This window comes from Hirundo rustica, chromosome 24 (assembly GCF_015227805.2).
Source record: "Hirundo rustica isolate bHirRus1 chromosome 24, bHirRus1.pri.v3, whole genome shotgun sequence".
Classification (NCBI taxonomy): domain Eukaryota; kingdom Metazoa; phylum Chordata; class Aves; order Passeriformes; family Hirundinidae; genus Hirundo; species Hirundo rustica.
The window spans coordinates 1917057-1942892 of NC_053473.1; the positions used below are offsets into that span (position 1 = coordinate 1917057).

Sequence of the window (25836 nt, forward strand, 5' to 3'; positions counted from 1 at the left end):
ACTGCTTACTTCTAGCCCAGATCTCACTGGCTGCTCGGACCCCCATGGGAATTCTGCTCTGGGCACTTCTGCGGGATGGAGGTGTTCTGAGAACACTTGCTTAAAAATCCAGGATAAATTCCTCAGGGAGGCTCCTGCATGCTGGCAGGGGGAGCCCTGAGGGAGATTCCCTGTTCTGGAATCTTTTTCAAGCTGTCTGGAGCTGTGTCTGCTTGACAGTTCCCTTCCAGTCATCTTCCATGGGATAACTCATCCTTTAAACTCATCCAGGAGTTTCAATCTCATCCAGGGGCACCGGCCACAAAGTTTTTTTGGGATGGTGACCCCTATCCCACCCCCCAGGAGCCCAGCAGTGGCCATGGGGTGATCCAGGTGAGATCCAGAGATCCATACACCCCCAGAATGGAGGCAAAGCAGGTGAAATATCCCTTGATCCAAGCTCTGGGACACAGGAATAGAGCGAAATGGAAGTGGGAGAAAAGAAGAACATCCACATCATGCGTATTCCTTTATTGTGTTTTCCTACAGTTAAATGAAGCTGGATGGGAGATCTCTGCAGGAATCAGGGAGAGGATGGATCCAGGGCTCATCTATGGATTATTTACAAACAGACAGAGCAAATGCAGCTCTAAGTAGCAGAACGAAAATCTTTCAAATAACCATTTCCTCTTTATCCAGCCCATTCCTGGGCTGGAGTTGGGATTCCCTTCCCCAGCCCCTCCTGCCTGAGAAATTCCCTCCATTTAGGGCCCAAAACAACCCCACAAACCCCTGATTCGTCCTGCCCAAGGGCTGAGGTTGGTTCCCAGGAGTGACTCGGAGGTAACGCAGCCTCCCCCTTCCCCAGAAATTCCATCCTGGATTAATCCAGCTTCCATCCAAGGGCAGGAATGGGCTGCAGAGGGACGGGCAAAGGGGGCAATGTCTGTCCTACCTCCCAAATTCCCTCAATATTCCTATTCCTGGCTGTGCTCTCCGGTGTCAAACCTCCTGTAAAACACTGAGAACAGGGGTTCTTTCTTGGGAAAAAAAGAGGAAATGGCCATGAAAGGGAGCAGGAAGTTGAGCTTCAGCCCCTTCCTAGTTTGGGTTTGGAAGGAGGCGGATTTGGGCAGGTCATAGAAAAAGTGGGAGCGAGTGACGTGTGGTGGGGGTTGGTTCTTCCTTTGGCTCTGCTCAGCAGAACGGTGAGATGGGAGTGATTTCTTCTTCTGGGAGGGAGGGAGAGAAAACAGAGAGTTAAACACACCCAGGGAAGGGCTTGGAGGAGCAATTCTATGGAAACAAGGGAAAAACTCAGGTGGGGTTCGGGAACATGTGTGACCTCATCCCTATACCTTCATCCCTGTGGTGATGAGGATGGAACATCCCTCACCCTTTCCCAAGTGTCACCTTCTGGTGCCTCCTGCCTGCAGGGAACCTTCTTGAGGGTTTTTTGGTTGGTTTCATTTTTTTAGCTTTTTCCTGCTTTTTTGTTAATATTCAAGGATAAGAGAAGCGCCAGAGGTTCCCTGAAAAGCAAAGTGCCAGAGCCAGTGGCTGGGAGCTGCTTGGAAAGGAGGCAGAGAGGATGGAATTCCTGCTGCTGCTCAGTATTAGTGCAAGAATTAGGATGATAAGCCCTAATTAGGGTGATAAACCCTAATTAACGTTTTAGGATGAGCTAAAAGGCTGGGAGCAGCAGAGTGTGCCTTGGGATATTCCCATCCGCTGAGGCTGGGCAGGTGGAATTGCAACAGGAGAGAAATCAAATCATTCCCTTTAGCTCAAGTAGAGGATTTGGGAATGTTTTCATCACTCCTGATGCAAGGGTGGGAACTGTCTGAGCCCACCCTGCTGTGGGATGGGACTGAATCCCATGGGAGCTCAGCACAGGGATGTGACCACGTCCCTGGGCTAATGGGACCCCAGACCCCCCCCAGTGCTCCCAGTCCATCCTCCCCTCCCCTACTCCTAGGATTTCCAGGGCTTGATGGCGAAACCAGGGGGACCTACATCCCATAAAGCAGGGTGGAGCCAGCTCTGATCATCCTTATTCCCCTCCTGGCCCCTTTTTGGGGGATGGAGCCAGCTCTGTTCATCCTCATCCTCATCCCCAGCTCTTTTTTTTTTTTTGGGGATGGAGCTGGTTCTGATCATCCTTTTTCTTCTTCCCCAGCCTTTTTTTGGGGATGGAGCCAGCTCTGCTCTTTCTCATCCCTGTCCTCCTTTCCCATCCTTTTATGGGAGGGATCCAGGTTTGATCATTTTTATACCCTACCCTATCCCCAGCCCTTTTTCTCCCATTCCGGAGCTTTTTCTGCAATGGAGCCAACTCTGATCAGCCTTACCCCTTCCCCAACCCTTTTTCTGGAATGGAACTGGCTCTGCTCTTCCTCATGTCCCTCTCCTTCCCCAGACTTTTCTGAGATGGAGCCAGCTCTGATCATTCCCAGCCCTTTTTTTCGGAGGGATCCAGCTCTGGTCATCTTTATCCTCCTCTCCTTCCCCAGCCCTTTTTGGGATGGAGCTGGCTCTGACCACCCTCCTCCCCTCTCCTGTCCCTATCTTCTGGCTCCAGCCTCTCTCCCGTACCTGCTGGTGCTCAGAAGAGCCCGCAGTCCTTGAGGTTCTCTTTGATGATCACGTCTGTGACGGCGTCGAAGACGAACTTGACGTTCTGCGTGTCTGTGGCACAGGTCATGTGGCTGTAGATCTCCTTCACGTCCTTCCTCATGTTGAGATCCAGGAACTGGGTCTTGATGTAGTTCCCTGCATCCTCAAATGTGTTTGGACCTGCAGAGTGAGGGAATGCTGCCAAGCTGCTCCATGGGGGCAGGTGTCGGAGGAACAGGGTGGAGTGCTGACCATGCGTTCCACAAAACTCCTTTTTACCCCATTTCTGTTCTCCCAAACGCCTTCCTGAGACCACCTCCGTCCTCTCCTCAGCTCCAGCCTCCCAGAATTTGAGTCACCACCCCACAGAGCAGGATGGAGCTGGTTCTGCCCATCCTGATCCCCTTCCCAGCCTTTTTTTTGGTTAAAACTAGCTCTGATCCTCCTCACCCTCATCCCCTTCCCCAGCCTTTTTTTTTTTTTTTTTTTGGATAGAGCCAATTCTCATCCTCCCTCTCCCCTTCCCCAGCCTGTTTTTGAGATAGAGGCAGTTCTCATCATCCTCATCTCCCCTTCCCCAGCCCTATCCAGCATATCCCAAAACTGAGTTCCCGTGTCTTTGCTGGGAGCACACAGCCCCTGGTTTGGGGGGGTCTTGAGGAGGAGGGGTAAGGCCGGGAAGGGTCCGGACTCACCGTCGTACTCCGGGAAGCAGATGCTGAGATGGACTTTCTTGATCTTTTCCTCAAAAAGGTCCTTCTTGTTGAGGAAGAGGATGATGGAGGTGGCGGCAAAGAACTTGTGGTTGCATATACTGTTGAATAGGTGCAGGGATTCATGCATGCGGTTCTGCAGGGAAGCGGATTGTCACGGATTGACGCCCTTTTGGGCCACTGCAGCCCAGCCCCAAACCCCCCTCCATTCCCAAGAAAAGAGCTTTTCCCTGTTAGCTGCAGCAGCAGCTGGTCCTGCTGCCTGCCCAGTCCCTCCCGCCCACCCAAAATCATGGATAAATCCAGGTGATGCTCAGGGTACGGAGTGGTTCCAGTCCCTCCTGGGATTGTCAGAAATGAAGGATTATGGTGATTTCACTGTGAGGAAGGTGCTCAGTGAGCACCATTCCTGTCATCAGGGGGATGCTCGTGTCGAACCGCGGCTTCTGGCCATTACCCACAGCTTCAGGAAGGAGCTGGGAAAAGGAAAGCTCCGGTTTTAGAGCAGATGTTGAGTTCTTAGTTTGCTGCTGGGTCATCCTGAGGGGATGAGGACCCATCTAGGCAGAGCCAAGTCCAATGAGGGGGTTTTGCTTGATATAAGGGGGATCCTCCATCTTTGTGGGCAGCGGGTGGGTTCTCCAGGGATGGTTTTCCCTCATCCAGCTTCCCATCACAGCAGTTTTTCTGTATGCAGAGCACCGGCTCTGCCCAAATCCTGCCCTGTGCTGCGCTGGGTGAGCATTCCAGCCTCTCCCACGGGAAGGATGCTCTCCTGCACGTGGCTGAGAAAAGGCTGCGAGCTCCTGCCGGGCCATGGCAGGGCCTGGGGTGGCGGATCCCGACCCTGATCCAGCTTCAGGAGAAGGTGTTTGTTTCCCAAGGAGCAGCCATGGGACCTGGAGGAGATGCCAGGGAAGAAGCCACTCCTGCTCTTCTCGTCTTCACCCCTCGTTTCTTCAAAGAAAAACCCATTATGGAGTTCCCATGTTCCTCCTCTCTGGATCTGTGCCCTCCGAGCTGCTTTCCCAGAGCTCTGCCTGTGCGTCCCTCACTGGGCACACATTGGATCACGTCCTTGTGCCCCCACACTGGGAGGGTGGGAGCTACTCCTCCTCACCCCCTCTGCTCCCCGCGGAGGGCACAGCGAGGCATGAGGTGCCTCAGGACCAGATTTTCCTTCTTCCCAGTGAGTTGCTGGCTCTTCTTGCCCTTCCCTTTGGCTTAGCTTGACTGGCTGTGTGGCTCTTCTCCGGCGGCTCTGAGGATCTGCACGGGAACACTTGGGGGTTTCCTCGTAGGCAGACCCATGGATTCATGCCCCAGAGGAAATGCCAACACCTTCACTGGGTGCAACTGGGTGGGAACCAGCTCCATCCTGCATCTCCCACACCTTTCCTGGATCACCCAGAGCATCTGACAGTGCAGCGTTGTTCCTCCCTCCTCAGAGCCCCCTCGGAGCTCCCTGTTCCTCTCCCCCTTGGCTCCCAGTGCCTCCAGGACCCCGACCCACCACTTCGTCGTCCTCCACCAGCACCATGTCGTAGGCGCTCAGGGCCCCGCAGAAGATGATGCAGGTCACCCCCTCGAAGCAGTGGATCCACTTCTTCCGCTCTGAGCGCTGCCCTCCCACGTCGAACATCCTGGGGAGAGGACAAGGATGAGGGACACACACACCTGGTCCTGGCACCCCCCATGTGACGGCTCAGTGCCACATCCTCGGGGGACAGGAATCACTGCTCGTGGTGGTCCCTCAAGTGTCAGGAGAATCCCAAAATCCCTCCCCGCCATCAGAGCCGGGGGAATCATGGAGGAGTGGTCATGGAGGTGGGGGAGGCTCCCACCCACCTGAAATTCAGGTCTTTGACAGAGAACTTGGTCTCGATGATCCCTGTGGTCTTCACTCGGGATCGCAGCACGTCCTGCTCGTTGGGGAGGTAGTTGGGGGCCGTGATCCTGTCCAGCTGGTTCAGGTAACTGGGGGGACAGGAAGGGATGTGACCTGATGCCAAGAGGCTGCCCGTGTCTCCCCATTCCCTTGGGGTTTTCGGGGTGGTTGTGGGGCTGAGCTCTGCCAAACACTGGGACTCCAGGGCAGTGACATCCATGGGGGAGCTGAGGGACATCAAGGGTGGTGGGGCTGCAGATCAGCGTCACTTTTGGGATGGGGATGGCACTGGTGGGATGGAGGATGGTGCTGCTGTGATGGAGAATGTAGGACAGCGCTGATGGAATGGAGGATGGCAGTGGGGGGGTGGAGGATGACGCTGGTGGGATGGAGAACAGTACTGGTGGGATTGGGGAATGGTACTGGTGGGATGGAGGATGACACCGGTGGGATGAAGACTGGCAGGCTCAGGGTATTCCCAGGAGCGGGGAGGAGATGGATTTTGCCAGGCTGGGTTGGAAGCGGCCATGAGCTGCCAGGGGGTCCCCAGGCCAGTCCCTGTTGCGCCCACCACGTCCCCACTCACTACGCGGCTGAGTCGTTGAGCTGATACTCGGCGGCGCGGTCAAAACACGCCTGGACCCCCGCATCCTTCCACAGCTTCTTGATGCAGGTGACCAGCTCGGGGGGCATCGTGCCCTCCTCGATGGAGTCAGCCAGGTTGAAGAGCACCCGGCCTTCATCCTGCGAGAGGGACCTTTGTCACCAACCCTCCTGTGGCTCCTGTCCCCCCAAAGCGCCCTCAGGACTGGGGGGACAACATGGGGCCGCTGTGGACCCTGGTTCCGGGTGCTGCCCTGGTCCCCTGTCGGGGGGTTCGGGGCACAGGGACCCCACCCTGACTGACCGCGCAAGAGGCCTCGGCGTAGTCGATGCCCAGCGTAGACATGGCGCGGATGATGGCCAGGATGGACTGGAGGATGTTCCCGTAGATGATGGACTTGAACTCCATACACTCCTCCTCCGTGTACCCGTCCTGGTGGATGATCCTGGCAGGCACAGTGGCCTCAGCCCCAAGCCAGGACATCCCCTCTGGGGTGGGATCACCACCCCACACTGGGCACCACCAGGTGACATGGGGGGGTCACTGGGGGTCCAGCCACCCCATGTCCAAGAGCTGGTGGCTAATCCTGGTGGCCTCCCCCTCCCCAGCCTGGCTCAGGCCATACTCACTTCATCTGCTTCACGATGGTGCTCTTCCCTGACTCTCCAGCCCCTGGAAAAGGGTGGGAGGGACATCTCAGTGCCCATCAGGGCCTGATGCCAGTGATGGGCACCCCATCAGGACCCAAGCCACTGTCCCCCACCCATCCCCTGCCTGGACACCCAGCCTGGCCTCTTCCCATCACTGCCATCATCCCCACACTCCTGTCACCCCTTGCAGCCTGTGTGGGACCACAGCTCGGGGACCCCCAGAGCGGTGGGAACCTCCTGGGCGCAGGTCCCCCAGGTCCCACACCTCCCGCCCACCGTGGGCAGTGCCCGGCCGTGCCTTTGGGGCCCTAAGCAGCTTAGGGCAGCACAGGAAGCTGCTTAGAATTAGGGTGTTAATCGCCTTGACCCCAGCCCCCCCCACCTGGATAAGGCCCCACTGCTGGCCCCTGCCCCACAGAGTCACCCCCCTGCCCCACAGGGTCACCCCCTTGCCCTATGGGGTGTGGCGGGACCCTCAAGGAACCATCTCCTCCTCCCTGGCACTCCCTGGCACGCACCAGCAGGTTTTGGGGTTGCAGGAGCTCCCCAGGCTCTCGCTGACCCCCTGAGATGTGGCGCACCCTCGGTGGGACCCAGAGTCTCGGTCCCTTCCCCTGAACCCCCCTGTCCCCTTCGTGCCTGCCACCCCCAAGAGCCGATGGCACCTCCAGCCCTTCCCAGGAATAACCCTGGGGACATTCCGGTGGCGGGACATCCTCTCCAGGCCGATGGCAGCTTGTCTGAGGGGTACCAGGGACAGGGCAGGAGGAGCCCAAGGAGCCCTGGATTCCCTGTCCCCTTCCCCATCCCCACATCCCCTCAGCCTCAAGCGAGTGGAAGCACAGGGACATCAGGGGACATCCCCTCCAGGCTCACCAAGCAGCAGCAACTTGACCGTCTTGGCCTCCTTATCCGCATCCTCCTGGAGCTTCTTCTCCAGCTCCTTGGACCTCTTGGCCATCTCCTTGTCCTCGGCACTGGCCCCGCTCCCCATGGCTTCCTTCTCCTCCTCCAATAACTCCACAAGCTCCTCTAGGTCCCCAGGCTTTTCCAGCTCTTCAAGGAGATAACACGCACACCTCGGGGACGAGGTGAGCACTAGGAGTGAACAAGAAATTCCAAAAAAGGTGAGCCGGGTACCCCACACGCTGATGCTGGGGTGCCCCAAAAGCTGGCAGCTCTCTTTGGTGGGTCCTCGCTGCTGGCTGCCCCCCGCTCTCTCCCTTAATTCCCCATGGATAACCTGTTTTTTTTTGACCGTGGGATTTGGGGACTTTTTATCTTGCCATGTGACCCGGGAAATCCAATTAGCCCAAGATGGCAAAGATTAGGGCTCAGGGAGAAAAAAAAGAAAAAGATGGAGCATCTCAGGGAGGTGAGCAGGGGGCTTTACATAAGGGGGAGCATCAGCGTGACAACCCCTGCCCGTGGGGACCGGTCCCCTGAGGTGACTCGGGAATTGGGGATCGTTTTGGGAATTGGGGCTCCCTCTTGTCAGTGGGCTGTGATCCCGCTTTTGGGGGGCACTGAGGATGGGTTCAGCCCCTGGTTGTGTGTGTGTCCCCTGCCCCTGGGTGCTCCAGAGCGGTGGCAGGGCACTGGGTGGTGACAGGGGTCCAGGGTGGTGGCAGAGGGGCGATGGCAGGGGACAGTGACACTGGGGGATTCCTCCTGCAGGGAAAAGGGAGCTCATTACCCTCGGGGGTGGGTAACGAGGCCCCCTAATCCTGCCCCGCTGCGTGCTGCCCTCCCTCTGCCTAAGCTCTTTAATGGGATCGTGGCTCAACCTTCTCCTCCTCCTCCTCCTCCTCCCGGGCTCAGCGCCCCCTCCCAGCCCATCCCCCCGCGCAGCAGACCCTCCCAAACCCTGGGCTCGGGTGGGCGCATCCCCCTTTCCCTACGAGGCTGCCTTCAGGTGGGCACCGCCGGGGGAGCCCCCCGCCCCGGGCTGGGCTTTGGGACCCCCGAAAGTCCTGCAGGTCCGCGATGTTCGGGTTTAAGGTGCCCTAAATCCCTGCACTTCACAGGGCCGCTGGGGGCTCCGTGTCCCCGCACGCGTGTCCCCACGTCCCGCAGGACGCACATTCCCCGCCAGCGCCGTTGCTTGGGGACACTCTGTTCCCGCTGTCCCCGCGGACACAAAGCCCTTTCTGAGCCTCTAATGAACTCGGCGCTAATGAAGGGGGTCCAATTAAAATACCGTGCACCGCCCCCCCCCCCCCCGCGTTGTGCGGACAGTGCCGGGCAGGGGACATGACTCAGGCTGGGGGTCCCCATTGTCCCCCGCGGCTGTTGCGCCCTCCCAGCCTGGCACAGCGGTGGGTGGTGTCACCTCGCTGTCCCTTCGGCCCCTCGACAAGGGGTGGGGGGCACAGCGAGGGGGTGGGTGACATTCCCTCCGCTCTAACGGCGGCTAAAAATACCCCCCCGCGCCGGTGGCGGCTCAGGGGACACTCGGGGCGCTCGGAGGGGACACGGCCCGACAGCCACCCGGAGCCACCCCGGCCCAGGTAGGGACACGCGGGGAGCCAGGCAAGGGCAAAGGTGGCACCCCCGGCACCCCCGCAGCCGGGTTCTGCTTCTGGGGGGGCCCCCACTTTGGCTGGGGGGGCTTGGGGACATTCCTGGGGGGGCTCGGGACAAACCCTGAGCCGGGGCAGTGCTGGTGACAGTGGGAGTCCTTCTTTTGGGGTGCGATGCCATATCTGGGGGGGGGGGGGGGGTGTCATCATCGTGGAGGAGGTGATGCCCCATTTCGGGGTGTATGCGCTGATTTCGGGGGTACTCGGTGCCTTTGGGGTGTTGACCGGGGGGGTGACGGTCTGTGTTGGGGGATGCCCATCCTGGGGGTGACGCTGCCCCTTGGGGGGGCACACGGATTCCCGCTGGGACGGGGCCAGTCCGGATGGGGAAGAACGACACCCTGTGTTTTTGGGGGGTAGTGCCTGTTCGGGGGGGGGGCAATGCCCATATTGGGGGTACATTATGTCCCCCTCGGGGGGGGGGGGTACCCTATTTTGGAAACAACGCTGTACTTTGGGGGGGTCCAATCCCATCTCTCGCGGGTTACGATGCCTGTTTGGGGGGGGGAGGGGACATCAGGGCTGTCCCCGAGGAGGGGCTTCGGGCTGTCCCGGGGGTCCCGGGTGTTCCCACAGAGGTACAGAGCCTGGGGGGACACACGTCCATCCCGGGGGTGTCACGGCTGTCCGGGGGTCCCGGCTGACCCCACACGGGTACACGGCGCTGCTCCGGGGGGTGTCACGTTAGTCCGGGGGGGCGCAGGGCTGTCCGTGAGGGGGGCACCCCTGTCCCGGGGGTGTCTCGGCCCCGCACCCCCGTAGCTCACAGCCCCATCCCGGGTCTTGCCCCCTCCCCACCCTCCAGCGCCGCAGCCGCCTCCTTCCTCCTCCTCCTCCTCCTCGCCACATCCTCCGCCCGCCCCATCCTCTTCCTCGTCCCTGTTTCCGGCCGGGCCCCGCCGGGGACTTTGGTCCATTCCCGGGTTCCTGCATCAATCATCAACCAGGGGAGGGAGCGGCCGCTGCGGCCCCGCCGCCGTAAGAGTCCCCCGGGAGCCCCCCAGCAGCCCCCGCCCCCATCACCATCGTCACCATCATCACCATCAGCACCATCAGCATCAACCCCGCCGCCCCTCCCCGGCCCCCCCCGGAGCCGCCATGTCCTCTGTCCCCCCGGCCAAGTGTCCCTTCAAGAAGCGGGGTAGCCTGCAGAACCCCAGCCCCGCAGGTGAGACCCCCCCACAAACACCCCGCAGCCCCCCAGCCCGCGGGGACACCCAGGTCACACCCGGCGCGGGGGGGACGCGATGCTGCGGGGGGGGGGGAAGCAGTTTGGGGGGAGCAGTTTGGGGGGGAGATGCCGCGTTGCTGCTTAGAGGGGTTTTGTTTTGGGGGGGGTGGACGCCCACCGCCACGTCCCGGCACAGGGAGGGGTGGCAGCGGCTTTGGGGGTCCCGTGTGTCCCCTCCCGCCAGCGCCTCGGTGGCGCAGTGAGAGCGGAGGAAGAGGAGGAGGAGGAGGAGGAGGAAGGAGGGGGAGCGCTGGGGGATGCGGGGGGGGTTTGGAGGGGACGGGGGAGCGCCTCGGGGTGCTGGTGGGGGCTGCTGGCACGGGGTGGGCAAGGTGGCACTTTGTGGCTGGCGCTGTCGAGAGAGGGACTCAGGGTGTCACTGGGGGTGTTCCCACACGTGGGCGGCTCACGTGTGTTCTGAGTGGATGGCAAATGGTGGCGGTGACGCGGGGTGGTGGCGGTGACGCGGGGTGATGGTGGCACTTCGGGCTTGTCACCTGGCTGGTACTGCTGGGGGAGGTCAAGGGGTGTCACCGCGGCTGCTCCCGACTCTGGGGACCCGCACCTGACCCACATCTGTCCTGGGTGGGTGGCACAGGGTGGGCGAGGTGGCACCTTGGGGCCGTAACCTGTCTGGCACCCGTGTCGGGAGGGTCTCGGGGTGTCACCGGGGCTGCCACCTGTCACACGTGTGAGTGGCACAAGGATGAGGCACCACCAGCACATCCCAGTGACACCAGTGCCATCCCTGGTGCCATCCCTGGTGCCGTCCCTGCCCTGGGTGACACCAGCACAGCCCCCCCATCCCCACTGGGGTGATGCAGGGAGCAAATGGGCTGGAGGCTCCTGCTGGGGGTCAGGAGACCTGGACCGTCCCCCCCAGGCTGTGCTGGGTGCCGGGGCTCTTACTGGTGGACCAGTTTAACCAGTAGTTCCTGATTTCCAGTGCCCCCCCGCCGCGTCTGTGGTGGGTTGGGGGCTGCAGAGGAGGGTGCTGGCGCTGGGGGCTGCCCCTGGGCGCGTCCCAGCCCCCTGTCCCCAGCGCTGACGGGAGCAGGGGGTGCTCTGGGGCAGTGGGGTGTGTTTGGAGGGGGCCGGTGTCGCCTCCCCTCGGTCCCAGCCCTGGGATTCGTCCCTGTGATGGAAAGGATGGGATGGGGCAGGGAGGCAGCGCTGCTGTGGGGAGTGGGCCCCATTGTTGTGCCCCCCATTCCATGGGGGTCCTGCAGCCCAGCCCTGAGCCCCTCATCCACTGCTGGCTTCTTACAGCCCCCACTGGAGCCAGCAGCCCCCCAGTGCCCCAGGGGGATTAGAGGGGGGGTCCCTCTTGCCCTTGAGCTGCCTCAGTTTCCCCATCACCCCCATTGGGAGGAGCATCCCAGTTCCATGCCGGGGAGGGGGAGGTGTGGGGGGGGGGCTGATTAACCCCTTCCTGCCCGGCTGGGGTTCCAGACCCCCCCCAGCTGATGTTGTCCTGCTCCCTGCAGAGCTGCGGGGGGGCCCAGGGGCCCGACCCCTGCAGTCAGCCTGGTCCCTGCCCGGGACCCCCCATTGCCTGAAGCATTTCCCGGTGGATCTGCGCACTTCCATGGATGGCAAATACAAGGAGATCGCTGAGGTGGGTCTGGGGCACCAAGTTCGGCAGGTCTTGGGCGGTGAGTGTATGTTGGGGGAGTGGGGGGGGGGGGTCTCCCCTCCATCCCTCCCACTCCTATCCTTCCCCAAACCCTTCCTCCTTCCCACTTCTTTAGCTTTGAGTGTGGGAATCCTTGTGAGCCTTTCTCTCCTAACCCAGGGGTTGAGGGCAGAACCCATGGCAGGGCTGAGGGTGTACCCAGCTCACAGCAGGGCTGAGGGTGTACCCAGCTGATGGCAGGGCAGCTCTGGGCACAGCTCACGGCAGGGCTGAGGGTGTACCCAGCTCACAGCAGGGCTGAGGGTGTACCCAGCTGATGGCAGGGCTGAGGGTGTACCCAGCTCATGACAGGGCAGCTCTGTGCCCAGCTCACGGCAGGGTGAGGCTGTGCCCAGCTCATGGCAGGGCAGCTCTGGGCACAGCTCACGCCAGGGCTGCTCTGGGCAGGAGCTGTTTTGCCGCTCGCTGGCCGAGAATGAGATGCGGACGGCTCCGTACGAGTTCCCAGAGGAGAGCCCCATCGAGCAGCTGGAGGAGCGGCGCCAGCGCCTGGAGCGCCAGATCAGCCAGGATGTCAAGTAAGCCTGGGAGGTGCCCCCGTATCCCCCCAAATCGCTGGAAGGGAGCCCCTCATGGGGCCAGGCCACCTCCCCACCCCAAGAGGCTGTCTCTGTGCCAGCTCTGTGTCCCCTCTCCCGTGGGTGTCGCACTTGGTGTCCCCTTTGCAGTGAGTTTTTGGCTGGTTTCTGTCTGGTTTCTGTTGTTTCGGCATTAACGGGGTGTTTTCTCTCCCCGGCCCCCCCCCCCCCCCCCCCATTTCTCTCCCCCTCGTCCCCCCCGGCTGTCCCCCCCCTCCACCGCCGCCTCCTTGTCCCCAGACTTGAGCCCGACATTTTGCTCAGAGCCAAACAGGACTTCCTGAAAATTGACAGTGCTGCGGACTTACAGTGAGTGTCCGGCTCGGTGTCACCGGCCGGGGCCTCGGGGGGGATCGGGACCCGCCTGGCCCCGCTCTGACCCAGCACACGCAAGCACGGAGCCGAGAGGTCCCTCCCAGCCGCTCTCGCTGCCACCGAAGGAGTCACTGCACCTGGGGAGGGGGGTTGGGGTGAGCTGGGGGTCCCAGCTCTGCTGCTGGCACAGGACCCCTGTCCTGGCCCTGGCTTCCCCTGGATGGGGGATCTGACGCTGTGTGTCCCCCTCCCTCCTGTCTCCGCTTGGGAGTTGTCTCTGTCGTGAGTTTTTTTTTTTGTTCTTTGTGCCCCCCGCTTCCTTCCTCCCGCTTTTTATTCATCAAGGCTGGGGGATGTGTTTTGGGAAGAGGGACAGTGGCACCACCAAAGAGGACACGGGTGGCACAGCTGCCACAGGCTGGTGGTGGCGTCCCTGGGGACAGCGTCACCGTCCTGCCACTCTCCAGGGCTGGACACAGTCCCTGGGGTGGGGCTCACACTGCTGTTGGAGTACGTGGGAATGGGGCACTCCCGTCATTGTCCCACCGGCCACGTCTGTCCCCACAGGCTCTTCAAGGAGCAGAACGACAGCCTGGTGGACTATGTCCCCAAGGAGCGGGAGGCGCTGCTGGAGCGAGAATTCCAGCGGGTGACCATCTCTGGGGAGGAGAAATGTGGGGTGAGCCTCCCCCTGAGCCCCCTGGAACGCAGGCAAGGGCCTCCAGGCTGCCAACCCCAGCTTGGGGGGTGCTTTTTGTTTGGTGTCCTCTCTCCAGGTGCCCTTCACCGACCTGCTGGACGCGGCCAAGAGCGTGGTGAAGGCGCTGTTTGTGCGGGAGAAGTACATGGGGCTGTCGCTGCAGAGCTTCTGCAAGACCACGGCCCGCTACCTGCAGGAGCTCTCCGAGAAGCCTCTGGAGACCCACGGCTACGAGGAGGTGCCGGAGACCCCGGTGGCTGCTGGTGAGCGTGGTGTGGGGGGCTCTCAGTGCTGGGCTGGGGTGCTGGAGGAGCTTGTGGGGTGATGTTGGTGTCTCCTGGCTGCAGATGCCCCCGTGCACCCCCCGTTTGCTGAGCAGCACCCCTATGAGATGTGGGACCCCCAGAAGATGCCGGCAGACCTGGGCTTCGGGTTGAAGATGGTGGATGGTGTGGTGCATGTCTACACCAAGCAGGACATCACTGACAAGTGAATTTTGTGACGGGGAGGGTCCTACTCCTTGGGGTGATGAGTTTTTTTGGGGGGGGGCAGTGTGACCTCCACGTGTCCCCCCGCAGGAGCACGGAGCTGGACCTGCCATACCCCGACCTGCAGGAGTTCATCGCTGACATGAATTTCCTCATGGCTTTGATCATCAATGGGCCCATGTAAGGGGAAGGGTCCCACGGGAGGGTCCTGCTCTGGGGGGGATCCCACGATGGGGGTGTGACAGAACCCCAGGGACAGCCCCAAGGACATGGCAGTGACTGGCACGTGGTGCTGGTGCAGCTCCCACGTCCACCCTCACCTGTGTCCAAGAGTCTGCGTTCCCATATCTGTGGGGGCATCAGTCTTTTGGGGCTGGACCTTCTGCTTCCTCGCCCCCAGACTGAGCCCCCCTTCCCTGTTTTGGGCAGCAAATCCTTCTGCTACCGCCGACTGCAATACCTGAGCAACAAGTTCCAGATGCACGTGCTGCTGAACGAGATGAAGGAGTTGGCAGCCCAGAAGAAGGTGCCTCACCGCGACTTCTACAACATCCGCAAGGTACCTGCGGATCCTGAGCTAGTCCCGGGTCCTGGGAGGGTCCTGGCTTGACTGGGGAGCTCTTGGAGGGTCTCAGAGCTGAGCATCACCTCACTGGTGCAGGTGGACACCCACATCCACGCCTCGTCCTGCATGAACCAGAAGCATCTCCTGCGCTTCATCAAGCGGGCAATGAAGAAGCACCTGGATGAAATTGTCCACGTGGAGAAGGGGAAGGAGCAGACGCTCAAGGAGGTGTTTGAGACGATGAACCTCACAGCCTACGACCTGAGCGTGGACACGCTGGATGTCCATGCGGTATGGCAGGCTCCCAAAGCCCGGGGATGAGCGGAGCCCCCAGCCCATCCTTGGCTGGGGCGCGGGATCTTCTCCAGGGGGTTTTCCCAGGGCGCAGGGGGTCGCTGGGGGGCTGTGGATGGGGGTGGGGTGGGTGATGAGGTTGATCAGGTCACGCCTGTCCCACGTCCAGGACCGCAACACCTTCCACCGCTTCGACAAGTTCAATGCCAAGTACAACCCCATCGGGGAGTCCATCCTGCGGGAGATCTTCATCAAGACGGACAACCGCGTCTCGGGGAAGTACTTTGCCCACATCATCAAGGTGGGCCACCTCCCCTCCTCGTGGCGGCACTGCAACCCGTGTCCCCTTCCCGGTGGCCGAGCGGTGACGGTTGTCACTTGTCCCTTCCCACCAGGAGGTGATGGCAGACCTGGAGGAGAGCAAGTACCAGAACGCGGAGCTGCGTCTCTCGATCTACGGCCGCTCCCGGGATGAGTGGGACAAGCTGGCCCGCTGGGCCGTCAGCCACCGCGTCCACTCCAACAACGTCCGCTGGCTCGTGCAAGTGCCCCGGCTCTTGTGAGTAAAGCGGGGCCGGGAGCCCTCCGTTGGGCTGGGGAGACCCAGGGCAGCCCAGGGCTGGCTGGGGTGTGGTGGGGAGCGGGCAAAGCCGGCTCTGAGCGGGGTCCGTTCCCTGCAGTGACATCTACCGCACCAAGAAGCAGTTGGCCAACTTCCAGGAGATGCTGGAGAATATCTTCCTGCCGCTCTACGAGGCCACGATCCACCCTGCCCAGCACCCAGAGCTGCACCTCTTCCTGGAGCACGTGAGTGCTGCGTCCTGCTCCTGGGGACACCCAAACCCAGCTGGAGCGAGGGGTCACGTCCCACCCTGGGGCTGTCCCTCCTGCAGGTGGACGGCTTTGACAGCGTGGATGATGAATCCAAACCGGAGCACCACATCTTCAACCTGGATAGCCCTTTGCCGGGCAACTGGGTGGAGGAGGACAACCCGCCCTACTCCTACTACCTGTACTACATGTACGCCAACATGACGGTGCTCAACCACCTGCGGCGGTAAGGACAGCCCTGGCCTGGGACCTGCGCCCCTCGGGGGGCTCTGGGGAGCTCGGAGGGGGTGGTGACGCTCCAACGCCCCTTGCAGGAAGAGGGGCTTCCACACCTTCGTCCTGCGCCCGCACTGCGGCGAGGCCGGTCCCATCCACCACCTGGTGTCGGGGTTCATGGTCTCAGAGAACATCTCCCACGGGTTGTTGTTGCGCAAGGTGAGCGGGGAGGGGGGTGCCCGGAGGGGGGGGCGGGGGGGGTGTGGTGGGAGCCCCCCCTGACCCTGCTGTGCCCCACAGGCCCCTGTGCTGCAGTACCTGTACTACCTGGCACAGATTGGCATTGCCATGTCCCCGCTGAGCAACAACAGCCTCTTCCTGAGCTACCACCGCAACCCCCTGCCCGAGTACCTCTCGCGGGGGCTCATGGTCTCCCTCTCCACCGATGATCCTCTCCAGTTCCACTTCACCAAGGTGGGCACTTGGGGGGCACCAGCCAGGGACCCCCTGAGAACGGCTGTGGGGTGGGCATGGGCTGGGTGATGGGGTGGGGTTGGTGATGGATGGGATTGGTGATGGGATTGGTGATGGATGGGGTTGGTGATGGGATTGGTGATGGGATTGGTGATGGGATTGGTGGTGGATGGGATTGGTGATGGGATTGGTGGTGGGATTGGTGATGGATGGGATTGGTGATGGGATGGGATTGGTGATGGATGGGATTGGTGATGGGATTGGTGGTGGATGGGATTGGTGATGGATGGATTGGTGATGGGATGGGATTGGTGATGGGATGGGAATTGGTGAATGGATGGGATTGGTGATGGGATTGGTGGTGGATGGGATTGGTGGTGGATGGGATTGGTGATGGGATGGGATTGTGTGATGGGATGGGATTGGTGATGGGATGGGATTGGTGATGGGATGGGATTGGTGATGGATGGGGTTGGTGGTGGGATTGGTGGTGCGATGGGGTCGGTGGTGGATGGGATTGGTGGTGGATGGGATTGATGGTGGATGGGTCGGTTGATGGGATTGGTGATGGGGTGGGGGTGGTGATAGGATGGGATTGGTGATGGATGGGATTGGTGATGGGCTCGGTGGTGGATGGGGTCGGTGGTGGATGGGATTGGTGGTGGATGGGGTCGGTGGTGGATGGGATTGGTGGTGCGATGGGGTCGGTGATGGGATTGGTGATGGGGTGGGGTTGGTGATAGGATGGGATTGGTGGTGGATGATATTGGTGATGCGATGGGGTCGGTGGTGGATGGGATTGGTGGTGGATGGGATTGGTGGTGAGATGGGGCCCCTGGCAGCACGGCTGGACTCTGGAGGGTGCTGATGGTGTGGAGGGGATGGGAGGAGGTGGGGCCCCGTCCTGCCTGAGGGTCTGTGGCGGGAGCTGAGGGGTGCCTGTCCCCAGGAGCCGCTGATGGAGGAGTACAGCATCGCCACCCAGGTGTGGAAGCTCAGCTCCTGCGACATGTGTGAGCTGGCCCGGAACAGCGTCCTCATGAGCGGCTTCTCCCACAAGGTGCGGCCCCTCCCTCATTCCCAGTTCTGCAATTTGCCTGTTGCGAATTCCCATTGGCCCCCATTTCCCAATTCCTGTTCCCCCATTTGCCCTAACCCTTTCCCAATTCCCCTCTGCCTCCATTCCCCCCTTCCCCCAATGCCCACATCTGCCCGCTCCCGTCCCCAATTCCCGCTCCCAGTTCCCTCATTCCCGCGTGTCCCTTCCCATTCCCCACTCCCCTCCCTGGGCACTGGCAGCCCTCGGGAGTGCCAGCAGCCACGGGAGCCTCTCCCAACTCCCCCAGGTGAAGAGCTACTGGCTGGGTCCCAACTACCTGAAGGAGGGTCCGGAGGGGAACGACATCCGCCGCACCAACGTTCCCGACATCCGCGTCAGCTACCGCTTCGAGACGCTGTGCCAGGAGCTGACGCTCATCACGCAGGCGGTGCAGAGCGCCGAGCTGGAGCCCATCCAGGAGGAGGATGTTGTCACCATCTCCCTGGGCACCCAGTGACCGCCCAGACCCTCCCTGAGCCCTCCAGGGCCCCGCCGCCATCCCCCACCTGCTGCCTCCTGCCCTGGGACGGGGCCGCTCCTGCTGCTGTGCCGCCGCAGGGGATGGAGTTTGTTGGGTCCTCTCCGTTTCATCTTGTTTTTCGGTCGTTTTATGGGTGGTTTATTTTTTTTTTTGTCTTTTTCTGTTGTTTTTAACTGGTGTCTCCTTGCTGGCTTGGGCCCTGCTGGGCTTGATGGCGCGAGGAGGTGACACGGGGGAGGGCACAGCCCGGGCATCCTGGATTTGCCTCCCAAGCTGAGGATGCTGTGACAAGTCGGGGGTGCTGGGTGCTGGTGTGGGAGTCCCAGGCCAGCCCCTCCCGGGTCCTGACTCTATCCCTGGCGCCCTCTCAGCCCGCTCTTCCACCCCGTGGGGACAACCAAAGGAACCCAGGCCTGAGGTCTCTGGTGACAGTGGCCCAGAGGATGGGGGATGGTGCCTGGTGGGGGATGCTCCATCCTCATCGCCACAGGGAGGAAGGCAGGGGGTGGGATGGGGAGTGTTTCATCCGCACCACCTCAGGGATGAAGGGAAAAGGGGACCAGGTGACGTGTTCCTGTCCCCAGCACTCCCAGGAGATGTTTATTTCTGGCCCAGATCGGGCTGGACCAGGCTTCTCCCATCCCGGTGGGGCATTTCCCCCTCTATCCCTGCAGTCCCCCATCCCAGTCCTGCTCATCTGCATCTGGAGCGGGCATTCCCGGGAAAACCTAATGGCGACTGTAAAAACAACAAACAAAAAAGTTTTGGAAAAAAAACCAAACGAAACAAACACCTAACCAAGCATGAAAAATAAAAGTATTTAAGTAAAACGCTGAAATTGAAGTGAGGGGGGAGAGAGGGAGCGCAGCTCCAGAGGGAAACTGAGGCACGGGAGGGGTTTGGGTGTCCCCTCATGCCTTGGGTTTGGGGGTCCCCAGGGTGATGTGGGAGGGGCAGGGGAGGGATCCCGAGCGGCGCTGGCAGCGCCCGCGCTGGCGGGATGCCCTGGCACCCTGCCTGCGCCCGCTGACGCCAAGGGGAGGGGACAGGGGAGGGTCCCGTCCCAGTCCGCCCCAGTCCGCCCCGGTCCGCCCCGGTCCGCGTTCGCGCAGAGCCGCAGCCGCGTGTCGCCATGGTGGTCACTCTGGGCTACTGGGACATCCGTGGGGTGAGTGGGAGCGAGGGGTGACAGCTGGGCACGGGTCTGGGGGCGCTGCAGGTCCCAGAGCGATGTGGGGGTGCTGGGGGTCCCGGGGTGGGGGGGACAGGTCCGGGGGGGGCTCTGGGGTGCTAAAAGCGGGCGCTGTGCCCCCCAGCTGGCCCACGCCATCCGCCTGCTGCTGGAGTACACGGAGACCCCCTACCAGGAGCGTCGGTACCGCTGTGGCCCAGGTGAGCGGGGGGCGAGCGGGCTGGGACCCCCCAAACCCCCCCCAACCCCTCCGCCCCTGCCCCCTGCCCCTGGTTCCTGCTGTGTCAGCAGCGGGGGGAACGCCCCCAGTTCGCAGCGTGTCCCGCCGCCCCCCCTCCCTGCCGCCACCTCGGGGGTGTCACCTTTGTCCCCTCCGCACCCCGCCCGCTAAAAAGACCTTGACCCCTCGCAGGGGCAACGCTCTCCCTTATCTGTCCCCGGTGTCCCGGGAGGGGCAGAGGGGGGACACCGCCATCCCCCCACTGCTGTGGGTGCCACGAGTGGGGCAGAGGGGCTGGGGGAGCCCCCTCCCCAATCTCTCTGCCCCTCCACCTCAGCCCCCGACTATGACACGAGCGACTGGACCAACGAGAAGGAGAAGCTGGGGCTCGACTTCCCCAACGTAGGTGATGGGGAGGGTGTGGGGGGGGCGGTGTGGGGGTCGCCGGGGCTGACTCCCCCCCTCTGTCCCCCCCCCAGCTGCCCTACCTCATCGACGGCACCACCAAGCTGACGCAGAGCAACGCCATCCTGCGCTACATCGCCCGCAAGCACAACATGTGTGAGTGTGGGGGGGGTCCCGGCGCCGTGGGGGGGGTCCCCGGAGTTTTGTGGGGGGTGGGCTGACACCTCCCCGCCCCTCAGGTGGTGAGACGGAGGAGGAGAAGCAGCGCGTGGACCTGCTGGAAAACCAGCTCATGGATCTGAGGATGAACTTCGCCCGGCTCTGCTACAACCCTGACTTTGTGAGTGCCCCCCCGGGGGGACGGATCCCCCCCAGACCCCGGGGGTGTCCCCACAACGTGGGACAGGGGCATCCCTTGCCTGGCCGCAGTCAGGGGTGATGCCCCTGGGTTCTGGGGTGCCGGCGGGGAGCAGCCCCCCCTGAACTGTGCCCCCCACCCCGCCGTGCAGGAGAAGCTGAAGCCGGCGTACCTGGAGCAGCTGCCCAAGAAGCTGCAGGAGCTGTCGCGGTTCCTGGGCTCCCGGCCCTGGTTTGCAGGGCAGAAGGTAGGTGGGGGATGCTGGGGGGCTTTGGGGAGTCCCGGTGGGGGCTGACCCCCCCCTGCCCCTCCCCAGCTCACCTTCGTGGACTTCCTGGCCTACGACGTGCTGGACCAGCAGCGCATGTTCGTGCCCGAGTGTCCGGAGCTGAAGGGGAACCTGGCGCAGTTCCTGCAGCGCTTCGAGGTGAGCGGGGACACCCAGCCCCATCTCCATCCCGACACCCCGCTCTCCCCAGCCCCATCTCCATCCCGACACCCCGCTGTCCCCAGCCCCATCTCCATCCTGACACCCCGCTGTCCCCAGCCCCATCTCCATCCCGACACCCCGCTGTCCCCAGCCCCATCTCCATCCCGACACCCCGCTGTCCCCAGCCCCATCTCCATCCCGACACCCCGCTGTCCCCAGCCCCATCTCCATCCTGACACCCCGCTGTCCCCAGCCCCATCTCCATCCCGACACCCCGCTGTCCCCAGCCCCATCTCCATCCCGACACCCCGCTGTCCCCAGCCCCATCTCCATCCCTGACACCTCAGTGGCTGTGTCCTTGTCCCATCCCAAGCTCATCCTTAAATCCCCAATGTTTCTGTCTCCATCCCCGTTCCTGTCACCCCTATGACCCTGTTCCTGACCCCCCAGTGTCCCAGTCCCTGTCCCTGACACCCCGGTGTCCCCATCCATGACATCCCGGTGTCCCTGTCCCAATTCCTGACACCTCAGGGTCCATCTCTGTCCCTATCCCTGACCCCCTGGTGTTCCCAACACCCCGGTGTCCCTGTCCCCGACATCCCAGTGTCCCTGTGCTCATCCCAGACACCCCAGTGTCCCCATCCCTGTCCCCAGCACCCCGGTGTCCCCATCCCTGTCCCCAACACCTCAGCGTCCCTGTCCCCAGCACCCCGGTGTCCCCATCCCTGTCCCCAGCACCCTGGTGTCCCTGTCCCCGACATCCCAGTGTCCCTGTGCTCATCCCAGACACCTCAGTGTCCCAGTCCCTGTCCTCAGCACCCTGGTGTCCCCATCCCTGTCCCCAGCACCCCGGTGTCCCTGTCCCCAGCACCCCGGTGTCCCTGTCCCCAGCACCCCGGTGTCCCCCCTGAGGCTCTGCTGTCTCCGTGTTTCCCCAGGCCCTGGACAAGGTCTCTGCCTACATGCGCTCGGGGCGCTTCATGAAAACCCCGATTTTCTGGCACACGGCCAAGTGGAGCAACACCAAGGAGTGAGGGCCTGACCCCCCCCAGTCACCCCCCGAATTCCCCAATAAACCGTGGGGGGCTCCCCCCCCGTCCAGCCGCTGTGTGGGGTGCGCTGAGCTGCGGGGGGCTGCGGTGGGAGGTGTGGGAACCCCTCATTTGTGGGGTAACCCCTGGAGGGGGGGTGTTGGACCCTCCTGGATCCTGGGATGGGGGAAGCCATTCCCCCCTGCATCCCCAGGGTAAGGGGGGACCCCGTGGAGTTTGTGGGGTGGCAGTGCCCCCAGAATAAAGTGTTCCCGTGGGGATGGATGGGGCGTGTCACAGAACCCCCGGGATGAGCAGGATCCCCTGGAATCTGGGGGGGGGTCACGAAGCCGCGGGGGTCACAGAGCCCGCTGTTACGGGGGACCCCCATAGAACCAGGGGTGGCCGCAGACACCGCGGGATAAGCGGGACCCCAAGGAGTCTGGGGGTTCCCATGGGGCCGGGGGGGCCGCAGAACTCCCGGGACACGGGGAAGCCCGCGGAGTTTGGGGGGATCCCACAAACCCCCAGGATAAGGGGCCGGGGGTGATACAGACCCCTCTGTTAAGGGGGGACCCCCGGGATCAGAGGGACCCCCAGGATCAGAGGGACCCCCGGAGCCGCGGCCCCTTTAAGCCCCGCCCCCCCAAGCCCCTGGCGCGGTGTCACGCGCGGGGGGCGGGGCGGAGATCGCGCGCGCTATGGCGGTGTTGGGGTACTGGGACATCCGCGGGGTGAGTGGGGGGACCCGCCACCCCCCTGGGGACCCGCCACCCTCCTGGGGACCCGCCACCTTCCTGGGGACCCGCCGCCCCTGGGGGGACCCGCCAGTCCCGCGGGGAGGGGCTGCGGGGATCCGCCCCCCCCCTTTTGGGGTCCCACCACCCCCCCTTGGGGACCTTGGGGGCTCGCCACCCCTCTTGGGGACCCGCCACCCCCTTGGGGAGTGGCTGCGTGGACCTCGGGCTCTCCTGGGGGGCATGGGGGGGGGTCCCCTTACTCTTTTTCGGGGGTGTTCGGGGCTCCCCCCGCTCTCTTGGAGGGTCTCCGGGGGTCCCTTTGGTCTCTCGGGGTGTGTTCGGGGGTTTTTGGGGTCCTTTCTGCGTGACGCGCGGGCGTTTCTGGTTTTGGGGGTGGGGCTGTGGCGGCTCCGCTGCGCTTTGCTGGGGTCTCTGGGGCTCCCTTTCGTCTTGGGGGGGCTGTGGGGATCCCCCTGAACTTTTAGGGGGCAGCGAGGGGTCGTCGGGGGTCCCACTGATCTTGTGGGGGACTGCGGGAGGTGCCTTTGGGCTTGTGGGACGGCCCTGGGGCACCTTCCGGGGTTCCCCCTGTCTTTGGGGAGTTTGGGGGGGGTCTCCAGGGGTCTCCTGTGTCTCTTGGGCACGTTTTGGGAATGCCTCTGGTTTTGGGGGGAGGTGGCTGCGGTGGACCCTTAGTCTTGGGGTGCTGCGGGGGGCCATCCTGGGGGGGCTGCGCTGGGGCCGTGGGGTCCCTCTGGCTTTTGGGCTGTCTTGCTAACCCTGGCAGGAGCTCTGGGGGTCCCTCTGGTCTCTTGGGGGGCCTGTGGGGACCCTCAGGTCTTTTGGGGGAACTCTTGGAGGTCTCCATGATCTTGTGGGGTGGCTGTGAGGGTCCTGCTGCGCTTGGGGGTGGGAGAGCGTTGGTTTTTTGGGAGGGGTCTCCCTGTGCAGGGGGTGCTGACTGGGGGTCCTGGGAAGGGGGTGCAGTTTGCCCTCCCCCGTGCCTCAGTTTCCCCACGTGTGAGCCAGTTCCAGGCTCCTGTGCGGGGGACGTTTTTGGGGTGTCTCACTGACCCCACTCCCCAGCTCGCCCACGCCATCCGCCTGCTCCTGGAGCACACGGAGACGCCCTACGAGGACAAGCTGTACAGCTGTGGGGAAGGTGAGGGGGGCTCGGGGGGTCCCCACTCCCCCTCCCTGGCTTTGGGGGAGGACACGACAGCACCAGCTCCCCCTTCGCTTCCCTTCCAGCTCCCGACTACGATAAGAGCCAATGGACCAACGAGAAGGAGAAGCTGGGGCTTGACTTCCCCAACGTAGGTGTTGTGGAGCTGGGGGGCTGTGAGCGGGGGTGTCCCCGTGTCCCAGTGTCCCCATGTCCCCATGTCCCAGTGTCCCTCTGTCCCCATGTCCCTCTGTCCCCGTGTCCCCGTGTCCCCCTGTCCCCATGTCCCTCTGTCCCCCTGTCCCTCTGTCCCCATGTCCCTCTGTCCCAGTGTCCCTCTGTCCCAGTGTCCCCATGTCCCAGTGTCCCCATGTCCCAGTGTCCCTCTGTCCCCATGTCCCTCTGTCCCCATGTCCCTCTGTCCCCCTGTCCCCGTGTCCCTCTGTCCCTCTGTCCCCATGTCCCTCTGTCTCCATGTCCCCATGTCCCAGTGTCCCTCTGTCCCCCCAGCTCCCGTATTTCATCGATGGCCCCACCAAGCTGACGCAGAGCAACGCCATCCTGCGCTACATCGCCCGCAAGCACAACATGTGTGAGTGGGGCTGGGGGCGGAGCAGGAGCGGGGTGAGAGTGGGCTTGGGGTTGGGGTTGGATTGAAGTTGGGATTGGAGCAGGATTGGGATTAGATTGGAGTTGGGTTGGGGTTGGATTGGGGTTGGGGTTGGACTGGGGTTGGGGTTGGATTGGGGTTGGGGTTGGAGCAGGATTGGGATTAGAGTTGGGTTAAGTTGGAGTTGCAGTAGGGTTGGAATTGGATTGAGGTTGGAGTGGGGTTAGTCTCAGGGTTGGGCTGGGAGCTGGAATTGGAGCAGGGTTGGGATTGGAATAGGGTTGGAATTGAATCGGGGCTCTGTTGGGTTGGAGTAGGGGTGAGCGTGGGGTTGGAGCTGAAGTTAAATGGATCCACAGCCAGCAGCAGAGCTGGGTCAGGGAGGGTTTGGGGCAGCAGGGCCGGGTCAGGGAGGGTTTGGGGCAGCAGGGCCGGGTCAGGGAGGGTTTGGGGCAGCAGGGCCGGGTCAGGGCGGGTTTGGGGCAGCAGGGCCGGGTCAGGGAGGGTTTGGGGCAGCAGGGCTGGGTCAGGGAGGGTTTGGGGCAGCAGGGCCGGGTCAGGGCGCGTTTGGGCTCCCAGCACTGACAGCAGGCTGTGCAGGTGGTGAGACAGAGGAGGAGATCCTGCGTGTGGACATGCTGGAGAACCAGATCATGGATTTCCGCATGAGCCTTGTCATGGTTTGCTACAACCCCGACTTTGTGAGTGTCCTGCAGGCTGGGGGACCCCGTGCCAGCGCTGGGGACCCCGTGCCCATTTTGGGAGGGTGCTCCCCAGGGTGGCAGGCCGGGGCTGCCCATGCTCACCCCTTCCTTCCTCCCTCAGGAGAAGCTCAAGCCGGGCTACCTGGAGCAGCTCCCGGGGAAGCTGAAGCTCTTCTCCAACTTCTTGGGGGACAGGAAGTGGTTTGTGGGGGAGAAGGTACTGCCAGGACTGCCCAGGGGGCTGAGGGGGCAGGGGGGAGGGCGTTTGTCCTCACTGTGTCCCCCCACGTCCCCAGCTGACCTTCGTAGACTTCCTGATGTTCGACGTGCTGGATCAGAACCGCATCTTTGAGCCCAAGTGCCTGGAGCCCTTCAAGAACCTCAAGGACTTCATGGACCGCTTTGGGGTGAGCGGGGGCACCCCGAGGCCACCCCTGGGTGGGGCTGCCGCGCTGGGGGCCTCCCTGACGCTCCGTGTGTGTCCCCAGGCTCTGGAGAAGGTGGCTGCCTACCTGAAGTCCAGCCGTTTCCAGAAGATGCCCATCAACAACAAGATGGCCAAGTGGGGCAACAAGAAGTTGTAGGAGCTCAGCACGGGGCTCAGAGGGTGGGGGGACCCTGACCCAGCCCCCCAGCACCCTCCATGCCTGGGGGTCGGTACCACTGGCATGGCACCAATCCCCACGTGCCCCCCCCAGACAATAAAATGCTTTCTAGATTTGGCACCCTGAGCCCCCCACGAGCCTCCCGGTGCTGGGGGGCCCTGAGGTGGCCCCCACCCACGGCTGGGGGTTGGTGGGTGTGGGTGAGGGGGGGTCCCTGCCCCACGGGGCCCGGTCCCCACCCTGCTGCTTTGGTTTGCCCCCTCCCTCGTTGCCCTGGGAAAGGAGCCCCGCTCCTCATTAGCACATTCCTAATGAGCTTTAATGAGGCAGCCCTGACAAAGCCTGGGGGGAGGGAGCCTTGGTGCCGTGCCACCCA

General features: G+C 62.8%; 4 protein-coding genes across 5 annotated transcripts; 3 read left to right on the forward strand and 1 right to left on the reverse strand.

Moving 5' to 3' along the window:
* Positions 1-837: 837 nt before the first annotated feature.
* Positions 838-9847, reverse strand: GNAT2 (G protein subunit alpha transducin 2). The gene is made up of 10 exons (XM_040085663.2): positions 9831-9847; positions 7327-7548; positions 6430-6472; positions 6104-6245; positions 5783-5940; positions 5157-5285; positions 4822-4951; positions 3291-3444; positions 2575-2775; positions 838-1211 (listed from the first exon to the last, which is right to left on the reverse strand). The coding sequence occupies exons 2-9, from the start codon at positions 7442-7444 to the stop codon at positions 2585-2587; spliced, it is 1065 nt and encodes a 354-aa protein (XP_039941597.1). The 5' UTR covers positions 7445-7548; positions 9831-9847; the 3' UTR covers positions 838-1211; positions 2575-2584.
* Positions 9848-9913: 66 nt separating this feature from the next.
* On the forward strand, positions 9914-18833 carry AMPD2 (adenosine monophosphate deaminase 2). 2 transcript variants are annotated; one of them, XM_040085660.2, is made up of 18 exons: positions 9914-10200; positions 11751-11881; positions 12347-12477; positions 12778-12846; positions 13420-13531; positions 13629-13815; positions 13900-14041; positions 14131-14220; positions 14470-14599; positions 14702-14896; positions 15069-15200; positions 15295-15458; positions 15580-15706; positions 15793-15956; positions 16045-16165; positions 16247-16420; positions 17370-17480; positions 17767-18833. In XM_040085660.2, exons 1-18 carry the CDS (start codon positions 10131-10133, stop codon positions 17974-17976), a joined length of 2460 nt encoding a protein of 819 aa, XP_039941594.1. In that variant the 5' UTR covers positions 9914-10130; the 3' UTR covers positions 17977-18833. The 2 variants fall into 2 exon arrangements, with proteins under 2 accessions (XP_039941594.1, XP_039941595.1); XM_040085661.1 differs by lacking the exon at positions 12778-12846 and having other exon boundaries at positions 17767-18826.
* Positions 18834-19060: 227 nt separating this feature from the next.
* LOC120762843 (glutathione S-transferase 2) lies at positions 19061-21706 on the forward strand. Its single transcript, XM_040085664.2, has 8 exons — positions 19061-19168; positions 19317-19392; positions 19750-19814; positions 19892-19973; positions 20057-20157; positions 20327-20422; positions 20492-20602; positions 21544-21706. Exons 1-8 carry the CDS (start codon positions 19133-19135, stop codon positions 21637-21639), a joined length of 663 nt encoding a protein of 220 aa, XP_039941598.1. The 5' UTR covers positions 19061-19132; the 3' UTR covers positions 21640-21706.
* Positions 21707-22298: 592 nt separating this feature from the next.
* On the forward strand, positions 22299-25580 carry LOC120762779 (glutathione S-transferase Mu 3-like). Its single transcript, XM_040085542.2, has 8 exons — positions 22299-22370; positions 23463-23538; positions 23628-23692; positions 24052-24133; positions 24752-24852; positions 24977-25072; positions 25152-25262; positions 25344-25580. Exons 1-8 carry the CDS (start codon positions 22338-22340, stop codon positions 25437-25439), a joined length of 660 nt encoding a protein of 219 aa, XP_039941476.1. The 5' UTR covers positions 22299-22337; the 3' UTR covers positions 25440-25580.
* Positions 25581-25836: the final 256 nt, after the last annotated feature.